Source organism: Myxocyprinus asiaticus, chromosome 31 (assembly GCF_019703515.2).
Source record: "Myxocyprinus asiaticus isolate MX2 ecotype Aquarium Trade chromosome 31, UBuf_Myxa_2, whole genome shotgun sequence".
Lineage (NCBI taxonomy): Eukaryota > Metazoa > Chordata > Actinopteri > Cypriniformes > Catostomidae > Myxocyprinus > Myxocyprinus asiaticus.
This window is the reverse complement of record NC_059374.1, coordinates 4,260,619-4,288,544: the sequence shown is the minus strand read 5'-3', so window position 1 is coordinate 4,288,544 and position 27,926 is coordinate 4,260,619. Positions and strand designations below refer to the sequence as shown.

The window sequence follows — 27,926 nt, the reverse complement described above, 5'->3', positions numbered from 1 at the left end:
TCAACACTGTCCAGAAGCGCTGCTGACTTCTCTGGGCTCGGTCTCATCTTAGATGGAAAGTTGAACAGTGGAACTGTGTTTTTTGGTCCAAACAGTCCACATGTAAAAACGTTTTTGAAAAACACAGCCGTCGTTATCCGGGCAAAAGAGGAAAAGGACCATCCAAGCTCCGCGTCAGGTCCAAAAGCCAGTGTCTGTATGGGCCAGGGGTGTGTCAGTGCCCATGGCATGGGTAACTCGCACATCTGTGAGAACACCATGAATGCAGACAGATGTGTACAAATTTTGGAGCAACATATACTGCCATCCAGCACCGTCTTTTACAGGGACGTCCCTGCATTTTTCAGCAGGACAACTTCAAACCACATACTGGCCGAATAAGCAGAGAGTGCGGGTGCTAGACTGGCCTGCCTGCAGTCCTGACCATCTTCAATTGATAATGTGTGGTACAATATGAAGCGCACAATACAGCAACAAAGGCCCTGTACAAATGTGCAGCTAAAGACCTGCATAATGGATGAATGGGGAAAAAAAAAAATCCACTTTCTAAACTTATCAAACTTGTGTCTTCAGTGCCCAAATGCTTAATAAGTGTTATTAGAAGAAATGGTGATGTTTCACAATGGTAAATGGTAAATGTTTCAAAATGGTATGTGAAAAAAAAAGAATTTCACTGTATATGTGCAAATGTATAATGTGTGATAAATCAATAAAATTATAATTATAAACACTCGACTGTCTCAACCTTTTTAGAGGGTGTTGCAATCATCTGATTTGAAATTACTGTACATTAAAAAAAAATTCACAAGTTAATACATCATATAATGTTTAGTTGTAGTGTTTTCAATATAGCAAAGTGTGAATATAATTTACAAATCACTCATTTTCTGTTTTTATTAGCATTTTTCATACTGTCCCAACTTTTTCAGAATTGGATGCTCCAAAAATCACATAAGTCATCAGAAAAGTAATCCATAAGACTCCATTGGTTAAATCAATGTCTTCAGAAGTGATATGATAGGTGTGGGTGAGAAACAAATCAATATTTACTTACATTTTTACTATAATTTCTTCTCCCTGCTCAGTCAATCTCCACTTTAACTTTCACATTCTTCTTGTGTTTTTGGTGATTCACATTCTTCATGCATGCACCCCCTACTGGGCAGGGAGAATAATTTCTAGCAAAAATTGACTTTGGATTACTTTAATGCTGCCTTTATGTGCTTTTTGGAGCATCAAAATGTTGGCTTTAAGTACCATGTACATCAAATTTGCAAGTTAAAGTTATAGTATAAACTTAAATGTACACACTCACTTTAATCAATATTATGTCATGAAGTTAAAGGTGCACTCAGTAACTTTTGTCTTTGTGTCATCTTGGACTTACACTGACACCTAGCGGCTTGGATGCAGCATCATTTAAAGTCAATAGTTTTCAGTTTCAGATGTCATTGTAGAAATGTATTATTCACAGTCAGCCATGATTACTTTAATCACTGAGTGAAAGTGTCCAATAACAGGATGGTTACTGAGATTAAGTGAGTAGTATTCGGCTGGTCATGTGATCCTAACATGGCATCCCCCATGTGCGGACCCTCTCCATGTAGAATAAAACAGCTTTTATAATGTCACTGATATGACTGGAGTCTTCATTTTAATGTGAGTGATCATGATTTCTTACATATATTGTAAAATTACAATTCATGTCTTTAGAAGTTAAACTTTTTTAATCAGGAAAAAATTACTGAGTGCACCTTTAAGTAGATTTGACTTAATTTGATACCATGCAAAAAAAGTTTTTTTATTCAAAAACGTATGAAATAAAAATCAAGTAAATCCTACTCGACTTTTTTTAGTGTACTAAAAACTAAAAGTTTAATACTTAAGGATGATTTATATTTCTGCGTTGAACCTACACCGTTGCCTGATGCGCACCTCTCCATAAATGTAACTATGCGTCATGTCAATGCAGACAACAGCAGCTGTGATTGGTCCGCTTTGTAACCACAGACCGCACCCCAGGAGGATTAAAAGAAATCCGTGTGGCTTTGCATTTCCTCCAAGATTATTTTACAATCTATTCATCATATTACATTGTTTTTGTGTTTTAATCAAATCAATTCATTTTAATCTGCTGTTTTTTTATATTCTCTTTATGTTTCATGAAGTGTTAAGCAAAAACAGACAAAAAAGACACATCTGTTTACAACTTATAAACTCTTTAAAGTTAATTAATAAGTATGCCAAAATATTTATATATTACTTTTTAAGTGACTCATGAGAAAGCATGTGCTTGATTTATTTTCTCTCTGCAACATGTATAATAAATAATATGTACCTACTTTGATGAACTAATGTTTATTGGTAAACAACTTTATAAATACTTTTAAATCCATTAATAACATTGTTTTTGTTGGTTCGATGCAGAAGTATAAATCAGCCTTTAAGTTTAGGGGTTTGAACCGTGTGAGAAATAGCGATGCTTGCCATAATAAAAACAACTAACAAGTAAAATGTGGTCACAGTTACTCAACTTTTCCATGCAGAGTAATTGAGAACAGTTAGATAAAAAACTCATCTACTTGTGCATGTTGATGTATATTATGACACTGTGCTGCCTGTGTCTGCATCCCGGGGTCTGTTTGAATCCTCTCTGCGCTCTCTTCAGAAGTCCGAATCCACTGTGACTCAGGTAGCCCATGTTTCAGGTCCCTGGACAGAGTCTCCAGCGCAGACGCCCCCACTGCGGCGGGCCGTGGGTTTACAGCACAACCTGTGTCCACATTGGTCTCTGGCTTCTCCTCTTCCAGCAGGAGGCAGGAGATGGAGGTATCAGGGGTGATGACTGGGTCATACAGGTTAACAGACAGGCCTGCTGGGCTGTTGCGCTGGGATGAGTAACAGGAGCTTCCAGGAGGTGTGCTACAGGTGCCGTCTGAACCCATATTCTCTCCAGCACATGCTCCTGACCTCAGAGCATGTGGACAACGATCCAGGGGCAGCTCCACGTGAGAGCAGCCCATGGAACGTTCATTCAGCTGGGACAGTCTGCTGCGGGGCGTGGTGGACGGGGGCCTGGTGGATGCACAGCTCCTTAGCAGGGTTCTGGAGGACAGGTTGGGGCAGCTCAGTGGGAAAGCAGATGTGAGGAGACCCTGGGTTTTTGCTGGACCTTTAACCTGCAGGAAGAAATATTTCTGTTAGGAACACCATTTTATTATGCAATTGTGGAGCGCTTTCTGTGTTCTTAAGCATTTAGCAAGATAAATATTTTGCTGTTATCTATGACAAAGCCGTTTTGGCTAGTTAGGGCAGCATGATTATGACAGAAATCATAATTGTCCATTATATCCCTTGGTTTTTGTAATTGTGATTATTTCGATAATAAAATTTACCTTAAAATACTTATTTTGTTTGAGGCAACTGCATACTGTATTCTTTATGTCGGCTACATTTTTAAAAAGCTGAGAACTGGGTTCTTGAATGACTTTATTTGCATGAAAAATAAAAGTGTTATTCAAATTTTTAATATACACAGATGAGCCAAAACATTATGACCACTCACAGGTGTCCGTGCTAACCCCTGTCCACCGTCAAAAGCGCCTACAATGCACACGTGAGAGTTGGAACTGGACCTTGGAGCAGTGGAAGAAGGTCGCCTGGTCCGATGAGTCCCGTTTTCTTTTACATCACGTGGTCGGCCATGTACGTGTGTGCCGTTTACCTGGGGAAATGATGGCACCAGGATGCACTGTGGGAAGACAACAAGCCAGTGGAGGCAGTGTGATGCTCTGGGCAATCTTCTGCTCAGAAACCCTGGGTCCGGCCATTCATGTGGACGTCAATTTGACATGTGCCACATACCTAAACATTGTTGCAGACCAGTTACACCCCTTCATGGCAATGGTATTCCCTGATGGCAATGGCCTCTTTCAGCAGGATAATGCGCCCTGCCACACTGCACACATTGTTCGGGAATAGTTTGAAGAACATGATGAAGAGTTCAAGGTGTTGCCCTGGCCGCCAAATTTTCCAGATCTCAATCCAACTGAGCATCTGTGGGATGTGCTGGACCAACAAGTCCGATCTACGGCAGCTCCACCTCACAACTTACAGTACTTGAGGAATCTGCTTTTAATGTCTTGATGCCAGATACCACAGAACACCTTCAGAGGTCTTGTAGAGTCCATGTGTCAGCGGATCAGCACTGTTTTAGTGGCACACGGAGGACCAACAGCATATTAGGCAGGTGGTCATAATGTTTTGGATCATCAGTGTAAACAACTTGAGCAATGCAACAACACTGGAATACTAGGTTGTTGTTACTGAGTTGGCGATAGACTGATTTAAATGCTTCTGATTTATCACTGCATTTTTGCACAACAACGGAAAAAAACATACATTGCAAATATAATGTTTTAACACAACAAGAGTAGACCTAAATGAAGCGCTGTAATTTACACTTTCCATGATTAGTTAATTGCAGCAGGTGTAAATGCAATCTTGTGCAGCCTTATTATGAGTGTTGCCATAAAAACAAATAATTTCCAAGGTCAGAATAGAATCTCCAAGTAGCCATTACAGCCAAAATTACAGTACTTCCGACAAGACGTGAATGCAGACTTATGCCTTGGTAAGTATACAGAAAATTTAATCAGTGCATGTCTATGGAATCATTTATTTTTTTGTCAATTTTATCATCCTGAAAGCAAAAATCTGAAAGAAATCACTTAGGAGTTTAGCAGAAAGGTGTGGTGTTTTCTAAGTAGTGGTCGACCGATATATTGCCGAGGCCGATAAATCGGGCAATATTCTGACTTTTTTTAAATACTGGCATCTGCTGATACGTTTTCCCGTTTGTCCGATTTGTTTCTTGAGGGTGCAAAGAATCGCCTGCTTGCATGTGAAATGACTGGGACATGTAAATGGCCAGTCATGGTTCATTTTCTTGTGACAGGTCATCATGTTACTACACTAATAGACCGGTGTGCAACACGGTATCATTTAAATAGTCCACATATCAGCCGCGGGAGACGCATTTGAGCTCATAATGTTAAAGTGCTCGTCTGTTTCATTCTCCCTCTCTCTCCTCAACAGTTCCTTTTAATTTGTAACTGTCTTGTCTAAAGATAAAAAGGCAAATATCAATAAAAATATCATATACTGTCTGCAAATATGTGCATATCTTGTTTAAACAGATGTAATAAACAAACCTCACAAAACTTGGGCAAATCCAGTGTCCTGTGAGTGTTCATTTATTTACCTCTAAAGCAGGTATTCTATCAGCCTCTCCACAGCAGTTCCCTGTCACTTTTAACTGTCTTTTCTAATGATAAAAGGCAAATATCAATAAAACTTCTATTATATACCATTTGCAAATATGCAGATATCTCGTTTAAACAGATGTAATTCACAAACCTCACAAAAATCCAGCAATTTCTTCCCATCGAGCGCTCATCTAATATCTTCCTCTGAAGTGCGTATTCTATCAGCCAGAATCAAAAACTTCAGGATCAGGATCAAATGTTCCTCTGATTCACAAATCATGACGGTCACTCTGTAACAATCCAAGCAGGCGATCCAGACTGTTTAAACTGTCAGGAGAAGATTGCTGCTCGTGCTGGATACGCATGTGCGTGTGAGAGCAACTTCAAAGTAAAAGCACTTCACGTGTGCTATAAGTAAAAATTTTATTCACTATGTACTCTATGTACAATTGATTTGATTATATATTTTTTTTAGAAAATGTGATTGCTAACATGGACATGCCATCCATGGTTGCTGGACTACTGTGTGTACTGTTATTTACTTCCTAATATATTAACAATTTCTTCATGTGCAAATAAATTACTATTCAGTTTCTTCTGACTATCAGAAGAAACTGCTATCTACCATTTAAAATACAATATTATTTTTTTAAGATTCTTTTTTTTTTTACGTAGTTAAAGTTTTGTGTGAAATTGAGTAAATATAGTGCTAAATTTAACAATTTTATATTTATGTTATTTACTTTATTAAATTATGTGATATATCGGCATTGTATCGGCCTATTGGCCACCCTGTTCTCTGGATATCAGCATCAGCCATATGTCTCCGACACTCGCATACGACTGACGCATTTCGCCCCCTGGTGGCAGTCGCAATGATTCTATTCATTGAAAGGGAAGAGGCCCTCGAGTCTGTTTTCTGAGGTTTGCTACCATGACATTAGCAGTGCTAGGTAGATTTCTTCTGAACTGCAATCCGGTACTGATTACAAATTACATGACTAAAATGGCAACAGGCAATGTAATCTCTTGTAATTATATTTTTAGGTAATCTAATCTTTTTGACTTTTGGATGTTTATTTGATGTCACATGCATTTAAGTAGAATAATCAATACCATTTTTACATCAGGTTTCTTTCTTAATGGAGATTTGTTTTACTTGCTATTTATCTGTTAATGAATGAAATAAAAAAAGGTACTTAAAAAGTCATGAAACACAAAAACACATTTTAAATGCTATGTAAATTTTTTTAAACTATTGTCTTTTTTTCATTTATCCAAACTTCAAGAATCAATAATTAGTAAAGGTCATTGGACATGATGTAGATATAGTATTTCACAGTTACATCAGCAGTGTTTAGTTACTTTCGTAATTATTTGTCACGAGAAGACATGATCTAATTGTCATGATCTGAGTGGTACTTTTGTCCACAATCTCAGACCCATGGATCGCAGATGTATTTTACATGATGTAAGAATACGAAGGGAGTTGCATGTTTTCCCCTGTGATGTTAATAGAGCTCTCGGCCCATCAATGACAATGACTCAAATATGTTTGAGTTAAACATGCATTTCTTATGGGAGAGTTTCTTATGTAGTCTTACTCTGACAATTTCGGCATTACAAACACCATCCAAGTGTGCTAACAGATCAGGCCATCGTCTCCATTGGAAATTAATGACTTGCGGTGACTTAAGAGTTGCCTTGGGTTGGGCTATTTTGATTTGGCTAGAAAGCAACTACACACAACACACTGACATTGTGGTGGCATGCTTTTCACAGGCATGCGGGTTTCTCAAATCTAGTATTTAAATACAGTTTTCCAGCAGTAATTGTCATTCCACTCATTATATGAACCACCTGTAGCCAGGTAACAGAAACATTCCTTCTAAATTAGATACCATCTAAAACAAGAAATCACTTGTGGGAGAACTTTTTTGGTATAACAGATATCTTATTTAAGGCATACGTACTTAAATAAATTATATTTGAAATGACCTGTCAGGGTTACTCTGATTTACGTTTTTGCCAAATCACAGCCATTGTGTTTTTCATGTTAATAAAATCCCTCTCATGTTTTATTGTTTCTTACATGCTAGTACTATTTTTAGTGCATGCTACAGCATTGAGTTTTTATTACCTCTAGAAATTGATCTGCTTAACTACCAATGAATGTTGAAAAGGTACCAGTTATGATTGCTGAATATGTTGAAATACTCAGATTGCAGCAATGTAAAGTCATGTGGTGGAGAAGACTTTCATCTCCTCTTTTGCTTCCAGCAAGATGTACATTCCTATCTGTAGGTCTTTACATACAGATGCCACATTCAATGTCCTTCCAGGGAATTTGGAGTCTTTTTTTTTTCCACTAAAGTTTATGATGAGGCAAGCAGAAGTGCAGTGAGTTCTGATTGTGGTTGAAGATAATTACTGGTTAAAGGCTCCAGCTCTCCGTGTTCTTTCTGTTTTTGGTTAAGACATCATTGACTCATGTGGAATACCACTGAAAATCTCAGCCGCACAAATCTGTGTGTGTGCATCTGATGTGTGAAGGGTTTGCCAATTGTGAGTTCTAATATCAAAATTGTATACATTTTTAAAAAATGCAGAAAATATAAAGAACTAGGAACACATGAAGGATGCTGAGAAAAACACTTCAACACTTAATTTAGGTTTACTCATGTAGGCATTCCAACTGCAATGTGCCTGTAAGACCACTCTCAGTTTTATGATTATCGTACCAGTAAAAGATCACAAAAACAATTAAAGAGAATAAAACAATTACTTAAACGCATCCTAATGTTCATGACATCAACTGTTCCATCCCCAAAACCATATGGTTCCAATGAAAGCAAAATAATGTAAACTAGTCGAGACAAACTTTGTTACCTTGAAGTCATGTCTGAAAGTTTTACAAAGTTTTATAAGAAAATGCAACTTGAAGGCCTTTGTTTTACATTAGATTTTTTTGACAGTTGCCGTTTTATGGTCTTGGCCCATTTGAACAATGTGTCAATGTAAGTCTATGGGATTTGTCTGAGTTTTGATCGTCCTTTGTGCGAAAACCGTGAGTCCGATTAGTTAGAAAAGTCATAGCAAGAGTCAGAACAGTCTGAAGGTCTGTGGTAAGTTTGGTGGATGTAGCTTAAAAAGCTCTAAGAGGAGTTACAATTGATCATTTTGGTCTTGGTTTAGTGATTTAGGAAAAAACCCTACACAATGTCTCTAGAGTTACTGTATGTTGGTTTAACAAAATACAAAAATATTACAATGTCACATCCATATACAGTGCCCTCCATAAGTATTGGGACAGTGAGACACTTTTCATAATTTTGGCTCTGTATGCCACCACAATGGATTTGAAATGAATCAATGACTACAGTATATAATTGAAGTCTGTAAGCTGTAATTTTAAGGTATTATTATCCAAATTGGGTGAATCTTTTGCAGTGAATGACTGTCTGAATTCTGGAACACATGGACACCACAAATTCTGGGTTTCATCCCTAGGGATGCTTTGCTAGGCCTTTACTGCAGCTGTCTTAAGGTGCTGCTTGTTTGTGGGTCATTCTGCTTTCAGTTTCGTCTTCAGCAAGTGAAATGCATGTTCAACTGGGTTGAGGTCAGGTGACTTACTCAGCCATTGAAGAATATTCCACTTCTTTGCCTTGAAAAGCTCTTTAATTGTTTATACAGTATGTTTTGGGTCACTGTCTATCACTACTGTGAAGTGCCGTCCTGTCAGTTTTGCAGCTTTTGACTGAATCGGAGCAGATAGTACAGCCCTAAACACTTCAGAATTTACCCTGCTGATTATGTCGTATCATCAACAAACACTAGAGGCCCAGTTATATTGGCAGCCATAACACCCATGTCATAACACTGCCTCCACCATGTTTCACTGGTGATGTGGTATGCTTCGATCATGAGCTGTTCCTTCCCTTCTCCATACTCTTCTCTTCCCATGGTTCTGGTACAGGTTCATCTTAGTTATGTCCAAAAAAAGTGTTCCAGAATGTGGCAGTCTTTTTTTTTCTGGCAGTCTAATCTGGCCTTCCTATTCCTGAGGCTCACCAGCATTAACTTTCATGAAGTCTTCTCTTGATTGTAGACTTCGACAATGATATGCGTACCTACTGTAGAGTGTACTTGATTTGGCTTGATATTGTGAAGTGGTTTTTCACCAAGGAAAGAATGTTGTGATAATCCCCCACCAGTTGTCTTCCGTGGTTGTCCAGGCCTTTAGGTGTTGCTGAGCTCACCATTGTTCCTTCTTTTTAAGGAATGTACCAGATTGATGATTTGGACACTCCAAAGGTTTCTGCTATCTCTGTGATGGATTTGTTTTGTTTTTTATGCCTAATGATGGCCAGCTTTACTTGCACTGACAGCTCTTTGAACCTCATAATGTCAGTTTACAACAACAGCTTCCAAACGTAAATTCACATTTGGAATCAGCTCAAGACCTTTTAACTGCTTAATTTATAAAGAAATAAACTGGGAATAGCCCACACCTGGCCATGAAACAGCTTCTCAGTTGATTGTCCCATTACTTTTGAACCCCTGAAAATGGGGGTCTGTGAATATAACACACTGTATAATTCCTAAACCGTTCACCCAATTTGGATGTAAATAACATAATATTAAGCTGACAGTCTGTACTACAATCTCATATGCATTGCATCTTCAAATCCATTGCTGTGGTGTACAGAAACAAAATTATGAAAGGTGTCTCACTGTCCCAATACTTATGGAGGGCACTGTATAACAATTTATAGAAAATACAGTGGTGTCCAAAAGTCTTAAACCACAAGTGAAAATTCTTCTATGTTTTATTCTTTAATTTATTACATTTTTTAATAACAAATTATATTATTGGCATAACAATTTAACTGAAAAGTTGAACAGAAAAATTTCTGTAAAATCTTGTAATTCATGACTTACTTTCTTCTGCGGAACATAAGTAGAAATAATTTAATGAATGATATAGAATGGCAGTAGACAGTGACTCACTTTAATGCTTAATAAAGCACCAAAAGTGTTATAAAAGTAGTTCATGTGACTTGTGCGAAACTTTTATTACTGTAGTTTCATGGTATTTTTTGTCCTTTTTCGAGCTTGACAGACTGAAGTCATTATTCATTTACATTTAGAAATTCACCTTTTGTGTTCCACAGAAGAAGAAAAAAAAATTAATATGGGTTTGGATGAGAACATAATGATAGAAATTTTTTATTTTTTGGTGAACTATTCCTATAAGCCGGGATAGAGGAAAGCATTTTAACATAAAAAAATGTATACACTTAAGCTTTAACCCTTTAAGCTCTGAGGGTGTTTTTAAAGATTTCCTGTTTCAGTGGAATACTCAGAATTAAAGGCTTACAATTTGAAAAAAAAAAAAAAAAAAGGAGGGTCAAGTGTTTGCTATCATTGTATAGAAAACTTAAAAAATGTAATGATATAAATTATGAAACATTCTTATTTTTCTTATTTGACATTATAGATCTCTGGGTGAAAATAATGTGGCTGCAAAAAACTGCTTCTGTTTTGTTCCCAATCATGTCAACTGTATCTGAGAAAAATTTAGTGTTGATACGACATAGCAATCAAAATATTATAACATTACAAATATAATTTATCCTAGTATCCAAAAACATTTCCAAGTGTCCAAAAGCCTCTCCAAACAAATAAAACATAGTAATTGTACATAAGAACAAATAACACATGCAAACACAACAATGACTAAAGGTTTGCATAGCATGGAGACATGATTTTAGTAATGAGATTTCACAGAATGAGTTTCATTCTGTGCCATTTGAGTCGTCATTGAGTCTGTGTTATGTACTTGGCGCCACCTCCTGGTGTCCATATGTAACATTGCGTTCGCATGGATTGTGTGTGGGCTCGTTTGAAAGATAATCTCCTCCTCTAAGTAATGGTATGTTATAAAACATTTTATGTTCCGTTTATTTTTTGTGAAGTTACAAGCGAAAACACGGCATATAAGCAACACCAACATAATTGTCAAAGACATATACTTGGCTATTACTCGCTATATTTTTGTCTGTAAGTAAAACAAATAGGCTGTTTGTATTCTACTCTTTCAGAGCTTTCCAACAACATATGACACATCGCTGTTTGGTCAGTTCAGTCACTGTTTGTACTGATTGCAATAATATGTACAGTGCAAAATTTGTCAAATTATTTAAATGGAACACTTCTGGTTTGTCTGTAAATTTCAAAGCACTTGTTCAGTTTTAGACATAATGCCTGCATGCATTATAAAGTAGAGCTTCTAAGCTTTCAAACGATACTTGTTTTGTGTTGGTCAAAACTGTGGTTATTAATATTTTGACGTTAATTTTTTTTTTCCAGACTTAAAGGGTTAACATGCTCAATGTCACATATTTGCTTACATTTGATACAAAATAGTCCAGAAACTTTTGTTTTCAATTGTTTTCAGGTTTATATGATAAACAAATTCCATATTTTCAATGTGATCTCAAACATTACTGTGTATAGCTTTTTATTTATAGGGCAGACAAGTGACCTACTTGAAAGAGGATCTTGTTGCCATCCAGGTCTTCCGTGTGCCAGCGGGTGCCACTGATGGGCGAGCAGGGGTTGGGCAGCAAGGGCACTAGTTGTCCGATCTCACCCACCCTGAACTGCAGCACAGTGGAGTGACAGCGCTCCACTCTGACCCCGGGCGAGAGCTGCTTCAGAGCCAGCTGGATGCTGAACCCTCCATCCATCAACAGAGTGAACCAGCAGAACCCCGTTTTCTGCTCCTCCACCCTCCTCTGCAGCACGGTCTCATACAACCGCACCGTGTCCTCAAAGTTATCATACGTGCTGTGCAAAGTCACCCGCACCACCTCCGTGCCGTAGTGCACCGGGCGCACCCCCCACACTGGCATTCCCACACCCAGGCTGTAGAAGTCCCGGCTGGGGAGGAGGTAGGGCCTCAGGAGGGCGTTGGATGGGCCACCAGTGGAGCTGATGTGAACGCCACTTGCTCTTCCACCACAGCTCTCCGTGTGGTGGTAATGCCAGGGTGGGCACTGTAGGAAGTCTAGCACCCTGAGAATACGCTCCTCTCCGTATGACTCGTGCAGGAAGAGGGTCACCGCGTGCGAGGGGTAACCAGCCGCAGGGTGCCGGTCAGCTCTGCCGTAGTCACACAGGGGGATGGCCCGTTCGGACACATTGAAGAGGCGGAGACCGGGGCGGACCCACTTCATTAGGCGGTCAAGAGTGTGCTGGAGGAGGAGTGAATCGCCGGGGTTGGTCAGCAGGTGCATGGTGATGAGCAGGGGTTCTTGAACCGGGACTGCCATGAGGTCAACTTAAAAAAGTGCAGAGAAATTGACAAGATGGGCATTGACACATGTTAACTCACAGAAGGTGGAAGAACTGCCCTGGCTATCAATATGATGGTAAAGGAATGAAAATTCTGTCATCATTTACTCATCCTCATGTCATTCCAAACAGGGCATAGTTAGTTAGTTTGTTTTTATTCGGCATGCCAGCTCCATGGCTGTTTTAAAGGGGTCTTGACATAAGGAATCAAATTTTCCTTGATTTTTTGACATATAAGAGGTCATTCTACTATAAAAACATACTGTAAGTTTCAGAACTCAAAACTTCCTAAATATAAAATGAGCATTTATTTAAATCAAGCTGCAAAAACAGCTCGTTTGGAATTTGTGGATTATGTGAGGTCACGAGGACCAATACATTGCTCTACAGCAAGACATTAATGCCCACTTTTACAACGTCGCACCCTTGGCCCTGCCCACTAGCACTCAGTCAGACAGGTGAAGAGGAGAGAGATAGGCCTCATCTGTCATGGAAGATTCATACACCAAAAAGGACTTCCACAGCACACCTTCCTAAATGTTCTTCTACATAAACATGCACTAGATGAACTGCTTTGATCATTATCATGCTTCTCATGCTGCTTTTAAAAGACGCGATGTCAAGATATAACTCTTGCTGTTTTAAGTATAAATGCGTCCAGGACGCGTTTTTGCTCCCATCTGCACTATTTTCAATTGTTGGTCTATGTAAACATGCACTAGATTGACATCTTCCATAGATTTGATAAGTTTCCGGTGATGTGCCCCACGTTTTAAGAGCGGTACAAGCTCAAATTTTTAAAACGTGTCTGTTTTGCTCTATTCAACTACCGCTGGCTGAGAGAACTGCATGCCATGCTGAATGTAAACAGACACAGAAGATGTGGGATGTTGTGCCTATGAAGACCAGCATCTCTGCTTTGGCCTGTTGAAGCACCCCAACTTCAGGAAAAGAGTAAATGAAGGCTAACAGTTTCTGATCGCATCAGTGCAGGATTATGTTTGTGTGTGTTTCACCGTGGATTGTATTACGTTTGTGTGTTCTGAACATATAAGCATGTACAATGTGTTTTTGGCTCATATTAGCTTGGATTGCTTGTGCACCAGTTACAATATGATTCAATCTTTACAAAGGAACTGTTATTGAAAGATGGGGCAGTTACAACTCTATTGACCCGACTACAAAACTGTAAGTAACCAGTTTCATTCATGAATATTTCTAATGTCATGGATTTTTGATTTAATATAAACTTGATTTAGTTTATGTGCTGCTGTGCTTGAATGAACAGTGTAATACATTCAGATTAAATGTGTTGGATGTGTGTTATGTGTGAACCCTGAAATGTTGTTTTGTTTTATTGTGTAATTGGTTCATTTTCTTCCAATTGAGTTTCAAATATGGCTATATTTGAGGGGTTGCATGATGTTAACCAATCATAACAGTGGGTTTTATGATTATTACACTGAAGTTTAAAGGAGGTGCTTAGACCAAAACCCAGTGTTTCAGACAGACGGCAAGGGACAGGGGAAAAATTATCATACATTACTAAATTATGACTGTTTTGGTGCAAAAACACTTTACTAACATTATCAGTGGATCTAAGGGAAGGTAATAAAATTATTATATATAAAAAATAAAATAAAAAATAAATAAAATAAAGAGTATGTCATGACCCCTTTAATGATGAAACCCAGGTTAAAATATAATACAATTTAAGGTTAGGGCTGTCATGATTATGAAATTTGGCTGACAATTAATTTTCAAAACATCACACACCTTTATTCATATTTAACGTGGAATTAAATAATACAATAGAGATATATGATTTCATTTAAGGCTTTAAAAATGTGGAAAGTATTGCTCTGGGGTAAAATGACATGAAAAATAATATATAATATCAAAATATTTTTCTAAATACATAAAATGCATCTCTTTGTGGTCAAGTTTAGTTTTGGCCCATTTGACATGTGCCCTGATGCCAACCTGAATAGCTATTTTATTATATTATATTATGCAATAGTAAAATATTTCTGTCCTAAATTCTTCACTTTAACACTTTATTGTAAGGCCCTCTGATTAAACCCATGTGCCCATATTTAGCATAAAGGAAGACCTTCGAGATTCTGTGTGTATTTGAAAGTACGTTTCTTCATTCTATCATCTTTACAGAAATAGAGTAAGCAGACGTCTCCTTCTCTGTATCACTGTGTGTCATTAACACTCACAATGACCAAGAACATTTGCCATTACGCCAACGGTAAATCAAAGTACTTTGCGTTCACTATCACAATCCTCGCTTGTATTTTCGTGAGAGTTTGGTACGAACCTCCGTTGGAGGCATGTGTATTACAGCACTTCAGAAGCGGTTAATCTTGATGCGCTCATTAGGAACTGCTGTGAGTGCACAATAATCGTGGTTATCTCAAATAAGCATGGTTAGATCAAATAATCATGATCAGATGATTATTTAATAATCACGTCAGGCCTACCCTTACAAAAATCAAGAGTTCTGGCAATTTTCCACAAATTATTGCCAGAAGTTTGCAGCTCTTTACCGGTAGTGGTGAACCTGCAGCAAACCTGTGGCAACAATGAAGAGTTTGCTGCAAAGCTCATTTGCATGTGAAAATGCCTAGAAACACCAGGGGCATTTCTAGGTATATGGTACATGCCTCTGTGAAAGCAATCAGTGTGCGTTGTCAACTTCATTTTTAAAAAATGAGTTTAACAGCAGAAATTGTGCTGAATAACTACACTACCCATGATCCAGCAGAGAAAGATTCACCAATCAGAGAATCGCAGTCAACAAAGCACCCCAAAAGAGCTCTGCAGTGACCACCCACTCCCATGACGCATTGTGAATGATGCAATCGAGTCGGCCTTCCTAAATTCTCAAACTACTTATATATTTGTATATATCAGAAAATTGTAATTATAATATACAACTTTAGTCAATAGTTTTATATTTATTGTTTTTAATTTGATTGTCAAATTGCTTCAAAAATGCTTCATGGGATGAAATATGTTGAGTTCAAATCAAAGTTTGTAATATTGTGGAGCTGACAGGTTTCTTTCATGGCTTATTATGAAGAAATAAATGGGAAATATACTTGCTGAACCAAGATGGTGGACACAGTTGCGCTCTATTCGCCATTGGGTGTCCCTGCAATTATTAAAACTGAAAATGCTGTTTTTTTTCCCTTTCCATCAGCTGGATTGATTTTGTGTAGCCAAACAGCATGTTAAAATGATCTGAAAAGTGGAGGGGGCCCATTATAAACATTATCACCAAGATTCATTAATATAAATTAGGTGTTGTAACATCTGCCCAGTAGTTCTAACTCAGTGGTGCTCAATCCTGTTCCTGAAGATCTACAGAGTTTAGATCCAACTCTAAGCAAACTCACCTGAAGCAGCGAATGATGCTTTTTGGGATTCATTAACAATTACAGGCAGGGGCTGGATTGAGCACCCAACTGATAGCTGAAAAGCAGGTAAATAGGCACCAGCCATATTATGATTACTGCTTAACGAATGTTAATTTTGACCGACAGAAACTTCTGCTTTGTCTTATGCTGCTGGAATTATTCTACTTTTCACTTCTGAAGTCAGAATTACGAGCATGTCATGTTCAAGTGCTTTGTTGTCATAAACATGGAGGATGCCAGCTTCATTCATGCATATTTATTGGGGAACTCTTATTTTGACACTGAAATACATGCTAGTCAAGTGCCTGACGATGATGGAATTTTGGTCAAAATACGTGCCATTTTCTCTGTGTAAAAATGTACAATAAGCATACAATAGTTCCTGATATACACTGGTGGCCAAAAGTTTGGAATAATATACAGATTTTGCTTTTATGGAAAGAAATTGGTACTTTTATTCACCAAAGTGGCATTCAACTGTAGCACTTGCCATAGATGTGACTGTCTTGTCAGGCACTTCTCATGCACCTTACAGTCTAGCTGATCCCACAAAAGCTCAATGGGGTTAAGATCCGTAACACTCTTTTCCAATTATTTGTTGTCCAATGTCTGTGTTTTTTTGCCCACTCTACCTTTTCTGTTTCAAAAGTGGCTTTTTCTTTGCAATTCTTCCCATAAGGCCTGCACCCCTGAGTCTTCTCTTTACTGTTGTACATGAAACTGGTGTTGAGCGGGTAGAATTCAATGAAGCTGTCAGCTGAGGACATGTGAGGTGTCTATTTCTTAAACTAGAGACTCTGATGTACTTATCCTCTTGTTTAGTTGTACATCTGGCCTTCCACATCTCTTTCTGTCCTTGTTAGAGCCAGTTGTCCTTTGTCTTTGAAGACTGTAGTGTACACCTTTGTATGAAATCTTCAGTTTTTTGGCAATTTCAGTATTGTATAGCCTTCATTCCTCAAAACAATGATTGACTGATGAGTTTCTAGAGAAAGCTGTTTCTTTTTTGCCATTTTTGACCTAATATTGACCTTAAGACATGCCAGTCTATTGCATACTGTGGCATCTCAAAAACAAACACAAAGACAATGTTAAGCTTCATTTAACGAACCAAATATGTTTGATATAATGGCAAGTGATTTTCTTGTACCATATTAGCAATTTAGCATGATTACTCAAGGATAAGGTGTTGGAGTGATGGCTGCTGGAAATGGGACCTGTCTAGATTTGATCAAAAATGACTTTTTTCAAATAGTGATGGTGCTGTTTTTTTACATCAGTAATGTCCTGACTATACATTGTGATCAGCTGAATGCCACTTTGGTGAATTAAAGTACCAATTCCCTTCCGAAACAGCAAAATTTGTACATTATTCCAAACTTTTGGCCACCAGTGTACATAAATGAATATGACTGAAACAGCAAGAAATAATATGGTAGCTCCATTTAGAAAACATAATAAAACCATCATTCACCATCATGCCTACTTCCTACTCAACAAAATTATCTCTGATTATTTTAATCTAAAATTTCAGGGCGGTTAAGTAGTATTCGGCTGGTCATGTGATTCTAACATGGCAGCCCCCATGTGCGGACCCTCTTCATGTAGAATAAAACAGCTTTTATAAGGTTACTGATATGACTGGAGTCTTCTTCTAAAATGAGTGCTCATGATTTTATATATGTCAAAAAATTACTATTCATATTTTTTAGGAGTAAAACTTTTTTTTTTTTTTTTACTTGGTGCACCTTTAAGACGCTGCTCTCTGAAAACCTTGCCTTGACAGCCGAACTCCCTATTCACTTTCACTTTATGACAAAGAGCACACTCAACATTCTACTAAACATCTCGTTCTGTGATTACACAGAAGAAAGAAAATCATACGGGTTTGAACAATTTAAGGGTGAGTAAATGATGAGAGAATTTTCATTGTGGGCTGAACTATTATGAAATGTATATCATAAAAATGGACTTACTGCTACTGCAAGACATTTTACTGCAGTCAGATCTAAAAGAAAGAAAAGAGTGTTTTGTTTACAACCAATTTGCAATCTATTGAAAAAATTGCAAGTCAGCAGGGTTAAATGCAACTTTTCTTGTATCATATCAACCATACTGTTGTTGTCAATGTTCAGACGATATCCATCCTCCAATTCAGCAGAAATGCAATTTGATCTGAAATTTCAGACACTTTTATTTACATGAATGTCCCTTAAGAGAAACCAACCAAGCCAAAATAAAAACTTTAATTCAAATTCATTCATTCAAAACAAATACGAAGAACTCTTGGTGGGCTGCATACGAATGAACAATAGTTGTCTAATTTAGATTAAGGTAGACTTTAATTTGACCGTCAAATTGAAGGTGTGTTTTCTACAATAAAAATCCTACGCAAAGATCTTGTAATGTTACAGTGCGACTTTTGTAGCTTACGTCATAAAGCGTTCAGCGCAGTCGGTTACTGTGTTTCTCGCGCTTAGCGACGCAAACAAAAGTGTGTTCATCTTTAGCCTTCTCCTCCGCAAACTCACCCGCCAGTCTCCGCGCCCGAATCCACCGTTTCATCCTCCGTTCTGCCGCTAATGTGAAGCGGTTGGCGGAGCATAATGCGCGTTTACTCTCACGAAAAATCCGCTTTTAACATGTTCGTGCTGTCTTCGTGTTGCGTTACAAAACTCATCGTGTGTTCGCTGGAGTCGAGTTCACTCTGACGTCACTTCAGGACAGTTATAATTTATCATGATCATCAGGAACACTTTTAACTCGCAGAAAAGCTCTTTTTTACATCGAATCGTTACAAGATTATGTATTTTTCGAGAGCACAGCTCCAATAAGCCCAGTTAGTAATGAGTGATTTTGGTGGAAGGGCTCCTCTCGTCCGTAAAGCTGACAATAACAATACTGGGGGCTGAAGCCCAGCAGATGGCTGTCATCAGACCTGTGTGAAAGAGACACACAACAGACGGAGGAAATAGATTTGAAAGAACAAGTGAGGTGACATCTCACAAAGCATTATTCAGGGGACATGTAAAGGACGGTGTCTGGCATTTTGAGCCCCCTTTGAAGTAGTGTGCCGCTGACTGGACCAAAACGACCCATCTAACTAAATGTCAAATGTGTTCCTCCTTGTTTATGATTTTCTAAAATAAAGAGTAAAAATGCATTTTATTTAAGTAAAGGTAAACTGGCTTGTTTTCCCCAGCTCTATAATAAACTCAATCATCTCTGTATTTTCTCCCCAGTCTGTCCTTCATGAGCTTGACATGAACTTTTTTTTTATCAACATCAATATTTTAGGTTAACATTTACATGAATGTACACTGATGAGCCAAAACATTATGACCACCTGCCTAATATGCTGTTGGTCCTCCGAGGCATGGACTCTACAAGACCCCTGAAGTTGTCCTGTGATATCTGGTACGAAGACATTAGCAGCAGATCCTTCAAGTACTGTAACTTGCGAGGTGGAGCCGCCGTGGATTAGACTTGTTGGTCCAGCACATCCCACATACGCTCAATCGGATTGAGATCTGGGGAATTTGGAGGCCAGAGCAACACCTTGAACTCTTCATCAAGTTCCTCAAACCATTCCCGAACAATGTGTTCAGTGTGGCAGGGCGCATTATCCTGCTGAAAGAGGCCACTGCCATCAGGGAATACCATTGCCATGAAGAGGTGTACCTGGTCTGCAACAATGTTTAGGTAGGTGGCTCGTGTCAAATTGATGTCCACATAAATGGCCTGACCCAGGGTCTCCCAGCAGAACACTGCCCAGAGCATCACACTCCCTCCACCGGCTTGTCATCGTCCAACAGTGCATCCTGGTGCCATCACTTCCCCAGGTAAACGGCGCACACGTACATGGCCGTCCATGTGATGTAAAAGAAAACGGGACTCATCGGACCTTCTTCCACTGCTCCAAGGTCCAGTTCCGACACTTGTTGTAGGTGCTTTCGACGGTGGACAGGGGTCATCATGAGCACTCCGACCAGTCTGCGGCTACGCAGCAGGGTGCAATGCACTGTGTGTTGTGACACATTCCTTCCGTAAACATTATTACAATTTTCTTTGACTTGTGCCACATTAGACCTTCTGTTGGTTCAGACCAGACGGGATAGCCTTTGTTGCCCTCATGTATCGATGAGCCTTATGCGCCCAACACCCTGTCTCCGGTTTGTGGTTTGTCCCTCATCGGACCACTGTCAGTAGGTACTCACCACTGCTGACCGGGAGCACCCCACAAGCCTTGCCATTTCAGAGATGCTCTGACCCAGTCGTCTGGCAATAACAATTTGTCCCTTGTCAAAGTCGCTCGGGTCTTTACTCCAACTGATTGCTCGCTGACTATCTAATCTACCCAGACCTGGCCTTGTTAGGAGATGATCAATGTTATTCACTTCACCAGTGAGTGGTCATAATGTTTTGGCTCATTGATGTATATAATTACTAAATATACATGAACGATTAATCCAAATGCAAGAAAAATATCAAGGTAAAAGTTCTTCCAAGTTAATTCATTTTTAGTTATGATGCATTAATAGAGATATGATGCTGTTGTGTGTTGACTTAGAAGCAGATCTTTTTCAGTCCCTGATTTTGAAAGCACTGACCACTGTTTGGACATGTGAAATATGAGATAATAAAATTGGCAAGTATAGTGCATTCAGACCCCTTCATTTTCACATTTTATTATGTTGCAGCCTAATGCTAAAATGCTTTATTTTTTCACATCAATCTACGCTCTACACCCCATAATGACAAAGCAAAAACCATATTTTTGATAATTTTGCAAATTTATTAAAAAGAAAAAACTTTAATATCACATTGACCTTAGTATTCAGATCCTTTGCTATGACACTTGAAATTTAGCTCAGGTGCATCCCATTTCTCTTGATCCTCTTAAGAGATTTTTCAACACTTTGATTGGAGTCCACCTGTGGAAAATTCAATTGATTGGACATGATTTGTAAAGGCGCACATCTGTCTACATAAGGTCTCACAGCTGAAAATGCATATCAGAGCAAAAACCAAGCCATGACGTCAAAGGAACTGCCTGCAGAGCTCAGAGACAGGATTGTGTTGAGGCACAGATCTTGGGAAGACTACAAAAAAATTTCAGCTGCACTGAAGTTTCCCAAGAGTACAGTGGCCTCCATAATTCATAAATGGAAGAAGTTTGGAACAACCAGGGCCTCGTTTCCCAAAAGCATCGTAAGCCTAAGCAGATCGTAGAATCCATCTTACGATTCATCATAGTTTCGCGGCCCATTTCCCAAAAGCATCGTAACTTAAGTAGTACTTGAAAATGCTCGTAGATTAACGAGTGCTCTGGAGTAATCGTACAGCGCTAAGAACACTGTAAGGACACTATGCAGACACCTGCAGGACAAATGCGAAATTACACCTGATACAATTTAAATACCTATAGCTACACTTTATGCTCTTTTAAAACCAGTATACATTTTATTTTTTGAACTGAAAAGGCTACTAATAATAATAATGAATGCATAGAATGGTGTCAATATTGGATGAACAGATAAATTAATAAGTAAACAAATAAAAGTTATTTGTGGACTAGTTGGTAACAACAAAGTGGTGGCATGATTGTTGCAGAGAACTGTAAAAATTACAATCAAAGAGAGAAGGGAAAAAAGTCAATAACTTGCTGCCATGCATGAAAATCGTCCGTACAGTATATTGGCTCCTCATCCTCGTCTCCTCTTCATCTCTGACACCTAAGGGCGCATTATCCTGCTGAATGAGGCCAATGCCATCAGGGAATACCGTTGCCATGAAGGGGTGTACGTGGTCTGTAACAATCTTTAGGTAGGTGGTGCATGTCAAAGTAACATCCACATGAATGCCAGGACCCAAGGATTCCCAGCAGAACATAGCCCAGAGCATCACACTGCATCCGCCAGCCTGCCTTCTTCCCATAGAGCATCCTGCTGCCATCTCTTCCCCATGTAAACAACGCACACGCACCCGGCCGCCCACATGATCTAAAAGAAAACGTGATTCATCAGACCAGGCCACCTTCTTCCATCGCTTCATGGTCCAGTTCTGATGCTCACAAACCAGTAGTAGGCGCTTTCGGCAGTGGACAGGGGTCAGCACGGGCACTCTGCACAAGCTGCGATGCACTGTGTATTCTGACACCTTTATATCATGGCCAGCATTAAGTTTTTCAGCAATTTGTGCTAAAGTAGCTCTTCTGTGAGATCGGACCAGATGGGCTAGCCTTCGCTCCCCCATGTGCTTCAGAGAGCCTTGACGTCCATGACCCTGTCGCCGGTTCACCGGTTGTCCTTCCTTGGACCACTTTTGGTAGGTACTAACCACTGCATACCGGGAACACCCCACAAGACCTGCTGTTTTGGAGATGCTCTGACCCAGTCGTCTAGCCATCACAATTTGGCCCTTGACAAAGTTGCTCAGATCCTTACGCTTGCCCATTTTTCCTGATTCCAACACATGAAATTCAAGAACTGACTGTTCACTTGCTGCCTAATATATCCCACCCCTTGACAGGTGCCATTGTAACGAGATAATCAATGTTATTCATTTCACCTGTCAGTGGTTTTAATGTTGTGGCTGATCAGTGCATGTCAATCAGTTTTTTCTTTTTAATAAATTTGCAAAGTTATCAAAAATCTGGTTTTTGCTATGTCATTATGGGGTATGGAGAGTAGATTTGTGACATTATTTTTTAAGCAATTTAGCATAAGGCTGAAACATTACAAAATGTGGAAAAAAAATGAAGGGGTCTAAATACTTTCTGAATGTACTGTATAATACTTATAAAAAATTAGAAAAATGCCATCTCTGCCTTGACACATCATTTAAAATATCCCTTGTGAAGGTCAAAGCAAATCAGGCAGACTGACCCAAAACGGCCGATCCTTTTCTTTCTTTTTCTACATTTAATGATGAAAACAAGGCCCTGTACAGTTCACTTCAGCATTGAGTACAATAACAATTATTTTACAATTTATACACATTGAAATATGATGCTCCAGAAGTTCTCTCATAATGCTGAAAAACACAAACTGCCCCCAGTCCCAATTCCTGTTTGAACTGCATTCAACGGACCCCTTAAAGTCAACTTTACAATTGGCCATGTCAGACGTGAAAAAACAAAACTAGAAGAAAAAAAAAAAAAAAAAAAGACAGCCAAACCACCTTTTTAATAGACTGTGTAAGTGTTCAGTAACAGCATGCTTTCAATCAAACGCTATAGCTCACTGCCGCCCAGATACAAACTCCTCTGGACAAACTTACAGGTCGAGCACAGATGGGCGGTGCCAATTGTGTCAGACGACCTGTACAACCAGAGGTGCCACAGTCACAAACACATTTACACAGACATAAACAAATCTGGGAAGGTTTTTCATAATGATATGAACAATCTTCAGCATTCATCCAATGCCGGCTAACAGCCTTTCCCGTGAATTCCTCTGAATATTCTAATTTATTTCTGGGATTCTAGGTGGACACAATAACTCGATTCTCTCATAGAGACAGAACTTCTGTGAAAGCCCAGAGTTGAACCTGATCCAGTGAAAGGCCTTGCATGAATCGCTAAGAACAATTTAAAACAAGTCTGTTAGTATGTGAAGGATTGCTTCTCAGCTTTTTTCAGTACTAATGAAAACAAAGAAAAGTAAAGAAATAAAATAACGTCCCAGATCAGGTGTGTGACAATGTCCCAAATCAACGTTCGCGTCCGCACTCTCACTCGCTCTTTCATGCCAGATTTCATTACGCTCCTCGTTCATGCTACGTATGTGTACACTTTGCGATCTTCTGGCGTTCTTGCCAAGTATTCTCTCTCGATAAGTCCTTCAATACGCTTTTTAATGACCACAGGACTTGGAAGGAATCGTGCCCTCAGCTGCTGAGTGACCTGTGGATAAAAAAAGAGAGCAAACATCACAGTTTGTTCAACCATCTGCTGCATATGCTCCAGTATTTGAGCTTATAGCTAGAGCTGTGTAAACCCGTATGCTCCCATTTTTTCCTGTGTAACACAGATTGTTCCTGCGTAAAAACTCTTTTTATAAGAAGCTTTTTTGCCTTTAGTGCTATTTTTTTGTTATTATTATTATTATTATAGTTTTTTTCCATAAGCATTTTGAATTTATGTGAATAATGCAAACTTTATCAAATGACTTGAAGGTTAAATGCTAATTGCTTTAAAATAGCCACTCAGTTTAGTGACATGCAAAACTCCATCTAAAAGTACTTTGAACTGTATTTTTTAATGAATCATTTCAAATATTTATAATTATTGTACATGCAGGTTTCATGACCTATATGAATATTAATTGAGAGAATAAAATTCTAAATTCTAAAAATATGCACAGATATACAATTCTTATTCTAGAATTAAAAGCACAAGCAGCAATAAAAAGTTTGGAATGTCATGAGGGTGAGGCAGAGTTTTCCTTTTTGGTTAACAAATCTATTCTCATTTATTTAACACAACAGGGCGCTGCTAAACTCACCACAATCTCACAATTATTCACTTGTAAATCTAATACTTCACTTAGATTTGAGTCTCTACCATGTCCCTAAACTGACTTAATACTCTGAGCTATGTCAGGGCTCGACATGAACACTTGTCCGGGACAAGTGGATTTTTGAAGAGGCAAGTGAAAGAGAATTTTACTTGCCCAATCAGGACAAGCAGACTGATTAAAATGTCAATAACAAAAAAATAACCAGCTATAATTGTGATAGCTTAAGCGTGTGTCACTTATTAGAAAGTTCTTATTCTTATTCTGCTGTTGAAAGTAATCAAGAGCGTGTCATTTTATAATTTGCAAGCAATCTAGTAACAGCTGTGCCCTGTTTGATTGACAGGCGTCGAATGTTTGTGTGCTGAACATGCGCGTGTTCCGAAAATGCTCACGCTAATGCGCACCTGAACAGTCAAATACATTTCAAAATTCGGCCAAAATGCCCGTCTTGGTGAGGTATTCACGTAAACACAGAGAGTGATGTCTAAAGTGAACGTAAACAGCAGAGAAAAAAGCAGATTTGTATTAAAATGTCGGACTTGTAAGTATAAATGTAAGTTAATAGACCTGCTGCTGTCTAGTGTGTCATTATAATAATCAAACAACCAGAACAAGAAAATGAGAAAACACACTGCTCTTGACTGAATAATGTTAGTAGCTTTAAAAAGTATTAATGTATTATAATCATACAGTAAAGACCAGTAGTAGTTTTATATTGCATTTCATTCCGAATGTTTACTTGAATACTTGAAACTGCTGTTAAAAATGCTATGAATTTTGTTATTTTATTACTGACTGTTTACTAGTCTTGAATAATTAAGAACTTGAAACCATTCTTCCATAATTAACATATTAGTTATTGTTATTATTTGTTGTGGTTTTAAAGCTGGTATTGAGAATCGTCAAATTTCACTACAGACTACTGAAATTTTGGTATTGTGATAATCTATAGTCTTTATTGTACATGGTAGATCTTGCTGCAATAACATGATGAAAAAGTAGATCTCATTCCACAGAATTATGAACATCCCTGCTGTAAATGATGGCGATGGAGGCTTTCCTTTATTTGACTACCATACATACAGTAATTATTATATGACAATAGCCTCCTCCCCTACCCAGTGCAGTTTACATTTCTGTCGCAGAGAATTGAGTTGATTGCATAGGTACACTATTAGTTTGGGCATCGGTCATAATTTTTGAAAAATTTAAAACATAAACTTTGACATGTTACTTGAGCATTTAACTTAAATGTCCTTTTTTTTCTCTCTTTTACTGTAGTTACTTATTCATTTCCATTTGGAAAATGAAAAGAAATATCAAATAGATTTGACAATTTTTAAAGAAAGTTTGTGTGAGTGTTTGGTCCCCAGCTATTTGAATAAAGGCTAAAAGAAGACTGCTTTGAAAAATACAAGCTATTCAGTGACAAGATATTAGATGCATGTGGAATCTCACCTCTAAACATGCACATCTGCAGTAGAAATGAGTGTGAATGGATTGAATATGTTAATTTAATTTTAGTACAACTGTCATATTTCCGTCGTAATTTCATTACATTCACACAGCATTGGTCCTGTTAAACCCTCAAGCCTTTTTAAATGGTAAATTGAAATTTGTATTTCTTGCTTAGTTTTTTTTTTTTAAAACATGCTCTTCATTTACAATGTGGTGAAATGCAACCTCCTCCTCTTCTGTAACCCAGTGTCACATTATTACAAGAATGTTTTGAATTACATGAAAAGAACGTGATGACATAGTACTTTGCGTTCTCAACGCACATTATAAGAAAAACGCACCGCGCACTAATAGCAAACCAAACTCAGAGTCAGAACACTCCAGAGATGGATGGAGTTTGAGTGGGTTGTTCGCGAGCCGCTGAGACAGTTGAAAACAGTGGCCGTGCTTGGACCATGTTAATCCAGACTTTAAGCACATGTATTTAATAAAACTGCAGCCTTTCGGGGGGGTTTAATAAATCGCACTGGGCCATATCGCGATTTCAATTTTATTTTGATTATTTAATTGATCACATACGCTGACTTTCTGCCTACTGAAGTATTCATGCGATCCTACTTATTATTGATTGTGAATTATTCCCAAGTAAATTCAAGTTTTAATGAAATCTTTGTCTCATCTTATACTTTCAGAATAAGTGCCAACATCCATTGCCGTCTTTTTTTCTTTGCACACTTAAGCCCTTTTCACACTGTCAGCAATTTGGTCGCTAGATGTCGCTGGTGGGCGTTCCTACTGCTGTCGCTCTAACGTGTTATAAACTACATCAATACTCATTGCATTATATCAACACAAAGATCGATCTTTCAATGTATCAAACTCAGAATGCTGAGAGTTTCTGAAACGGTTTTCCACGCATCACTGTTTTATTATATCCATGTAAGTTGTTATAGAAATAGAAAAGTGAAATAAATATCGCTCTGCATTTGCATCAAGTTGAACTTTTCTCAACTTTGTCTCGTCGCTTGACACGCCCACATCCTGTCGCCAACAGTTGCTGTCGCTCGTGTTGCCGGAAGTCGCCAACTTTCGTTGAAAAAGAACAGTCTCCTGTCGCTTACAGTGACAAAAATCGCTGCCAGTGTGAATGGGGCTTTAGATAGATTCCCTTATTATTGATCACTCCTCCGCATAGTGATATTTTATGTCTCCTCTTCCATCCAGCTGTCACTGATATGGCACTCTGGCATGTTGATGGAAGCTGGAGACGGAGGTATAATTTATTTGCCGCCTATCTACCACACTGGAGACGGGCAGTACTTCCGTATACACGCAACATCAAAACAAGATGAGGAGCGGCGCACGAGCGGCGTTACGAGACACCACAAACATAACGACTGTATAATATTGATTTCAAATTCAAAATAATTTGAGATCTTTTATAACCGTCAACAACACGAGGTAAAATCAAGCATTTTCAAGAAACACATTCAAAATACCAGCATATTTCAAACCTTAAAAACCTAGCTGGGAAAAGTCAAGCATTTTCACAACTTTCAAGACTCTGTACAAATCCTGAATGTTCCTTTAAATGCTCCATTTCATTATGGTTCTATGGAAGTGACAGCTGAATTTACGCTAGTGTGCCCAGACTACTGCCTCAATATGTAGTATCCACACCTCTGCTACTAGAACATTGTGTTGCATCTTCTTTCTGGACTTCATGATGCGAACGATGGCCGCCTCGATCTCGTGTTTCCTGTCATCATCAACCTTCTGTCGTGTCTCCTTCCTCTCTGGGTCAGATTCACCTTGTTTGGCTGCAACTACATGAATGAGACAAACAGGTGGAATGATAAAAGTTAAATAGATTAAAAATAGTAATGAAA

General features: G+C 38.5%; 2 protein-coding genes across 2 annotated transcripts in view; both read right to left on the bottom strand.

Moving 5' to 3' along the window:
* Positions 1-924: 924 nt before the first annotated feature.
* LOC127422270 (protein FAM124B-like) lies at positions 925-18,938 on the bottom strand. The gene is made up of 4 exons (XM_051665670.1): positions 18,589-18,938; positions 18,034-18,065; positions 11,822-12,615; positions 925-3,179 (listed from the first exon to the last, which is right to left on the bottom strand). Exons 1-4 carry the CDS (start codon positions 18,660-18,662, stop codon positions 2,562-2,564), a joined length of 1,518 nt encoding a protein of 505 aa, XP_051521630.1. The 5' UTR covers positions 18,663-18,938; the 3' UTR covers positions 925-2,561.
* A 4,022-nt stretch (positions 18,939-22,960) lies between these two features.
* LOC127422260 (cullin-3) overlaps positions 22,961-27,926 on the bottom strand; it is a 29,085-nt gene continuing 24,119 nt past the window's right edge. The window contains exons 15-16 of the mRNA XM_051665652.1: positions 27,718-27,863; positions 22,961-23,963 (exon numbers count right to left, since the gene is read on the bottom strand). Coding sequence (XP_051521612.1) covers positions 23,832-23,963; positions 27,718-27,863 — 278 coding nt within the window. The 3' untranslated portion in view covers positions 22,961-23,831. The remainder of the gene's footprint in view (positions 23,964-27,717; positions 27,864-27,926) is intronic.

Coding starts and splice junctions, on each gene's coding strand:
- LOC127422270 (XM_051665670.1), bottom strand. CDS start 18,662: ATGCTCCGCCAACCGCTTCACATTAGCGGCAGAACGGAGGATGAAACG. Junction 18,066..18,588: donor TCGGGCGCGGAGACTGGCGG/GTGAGTTTGCGG, acceptor TCTTTCTTTTAG/ATCTGACTGCAGTAAAATGT. Junction 12,616..18,033: donor TAAAATGTCTTGCAGTAGCA/GTAAGTCCATTT, acceptor CACTTTTTTAAG/TTGACCTCATGGCAGTCCCG.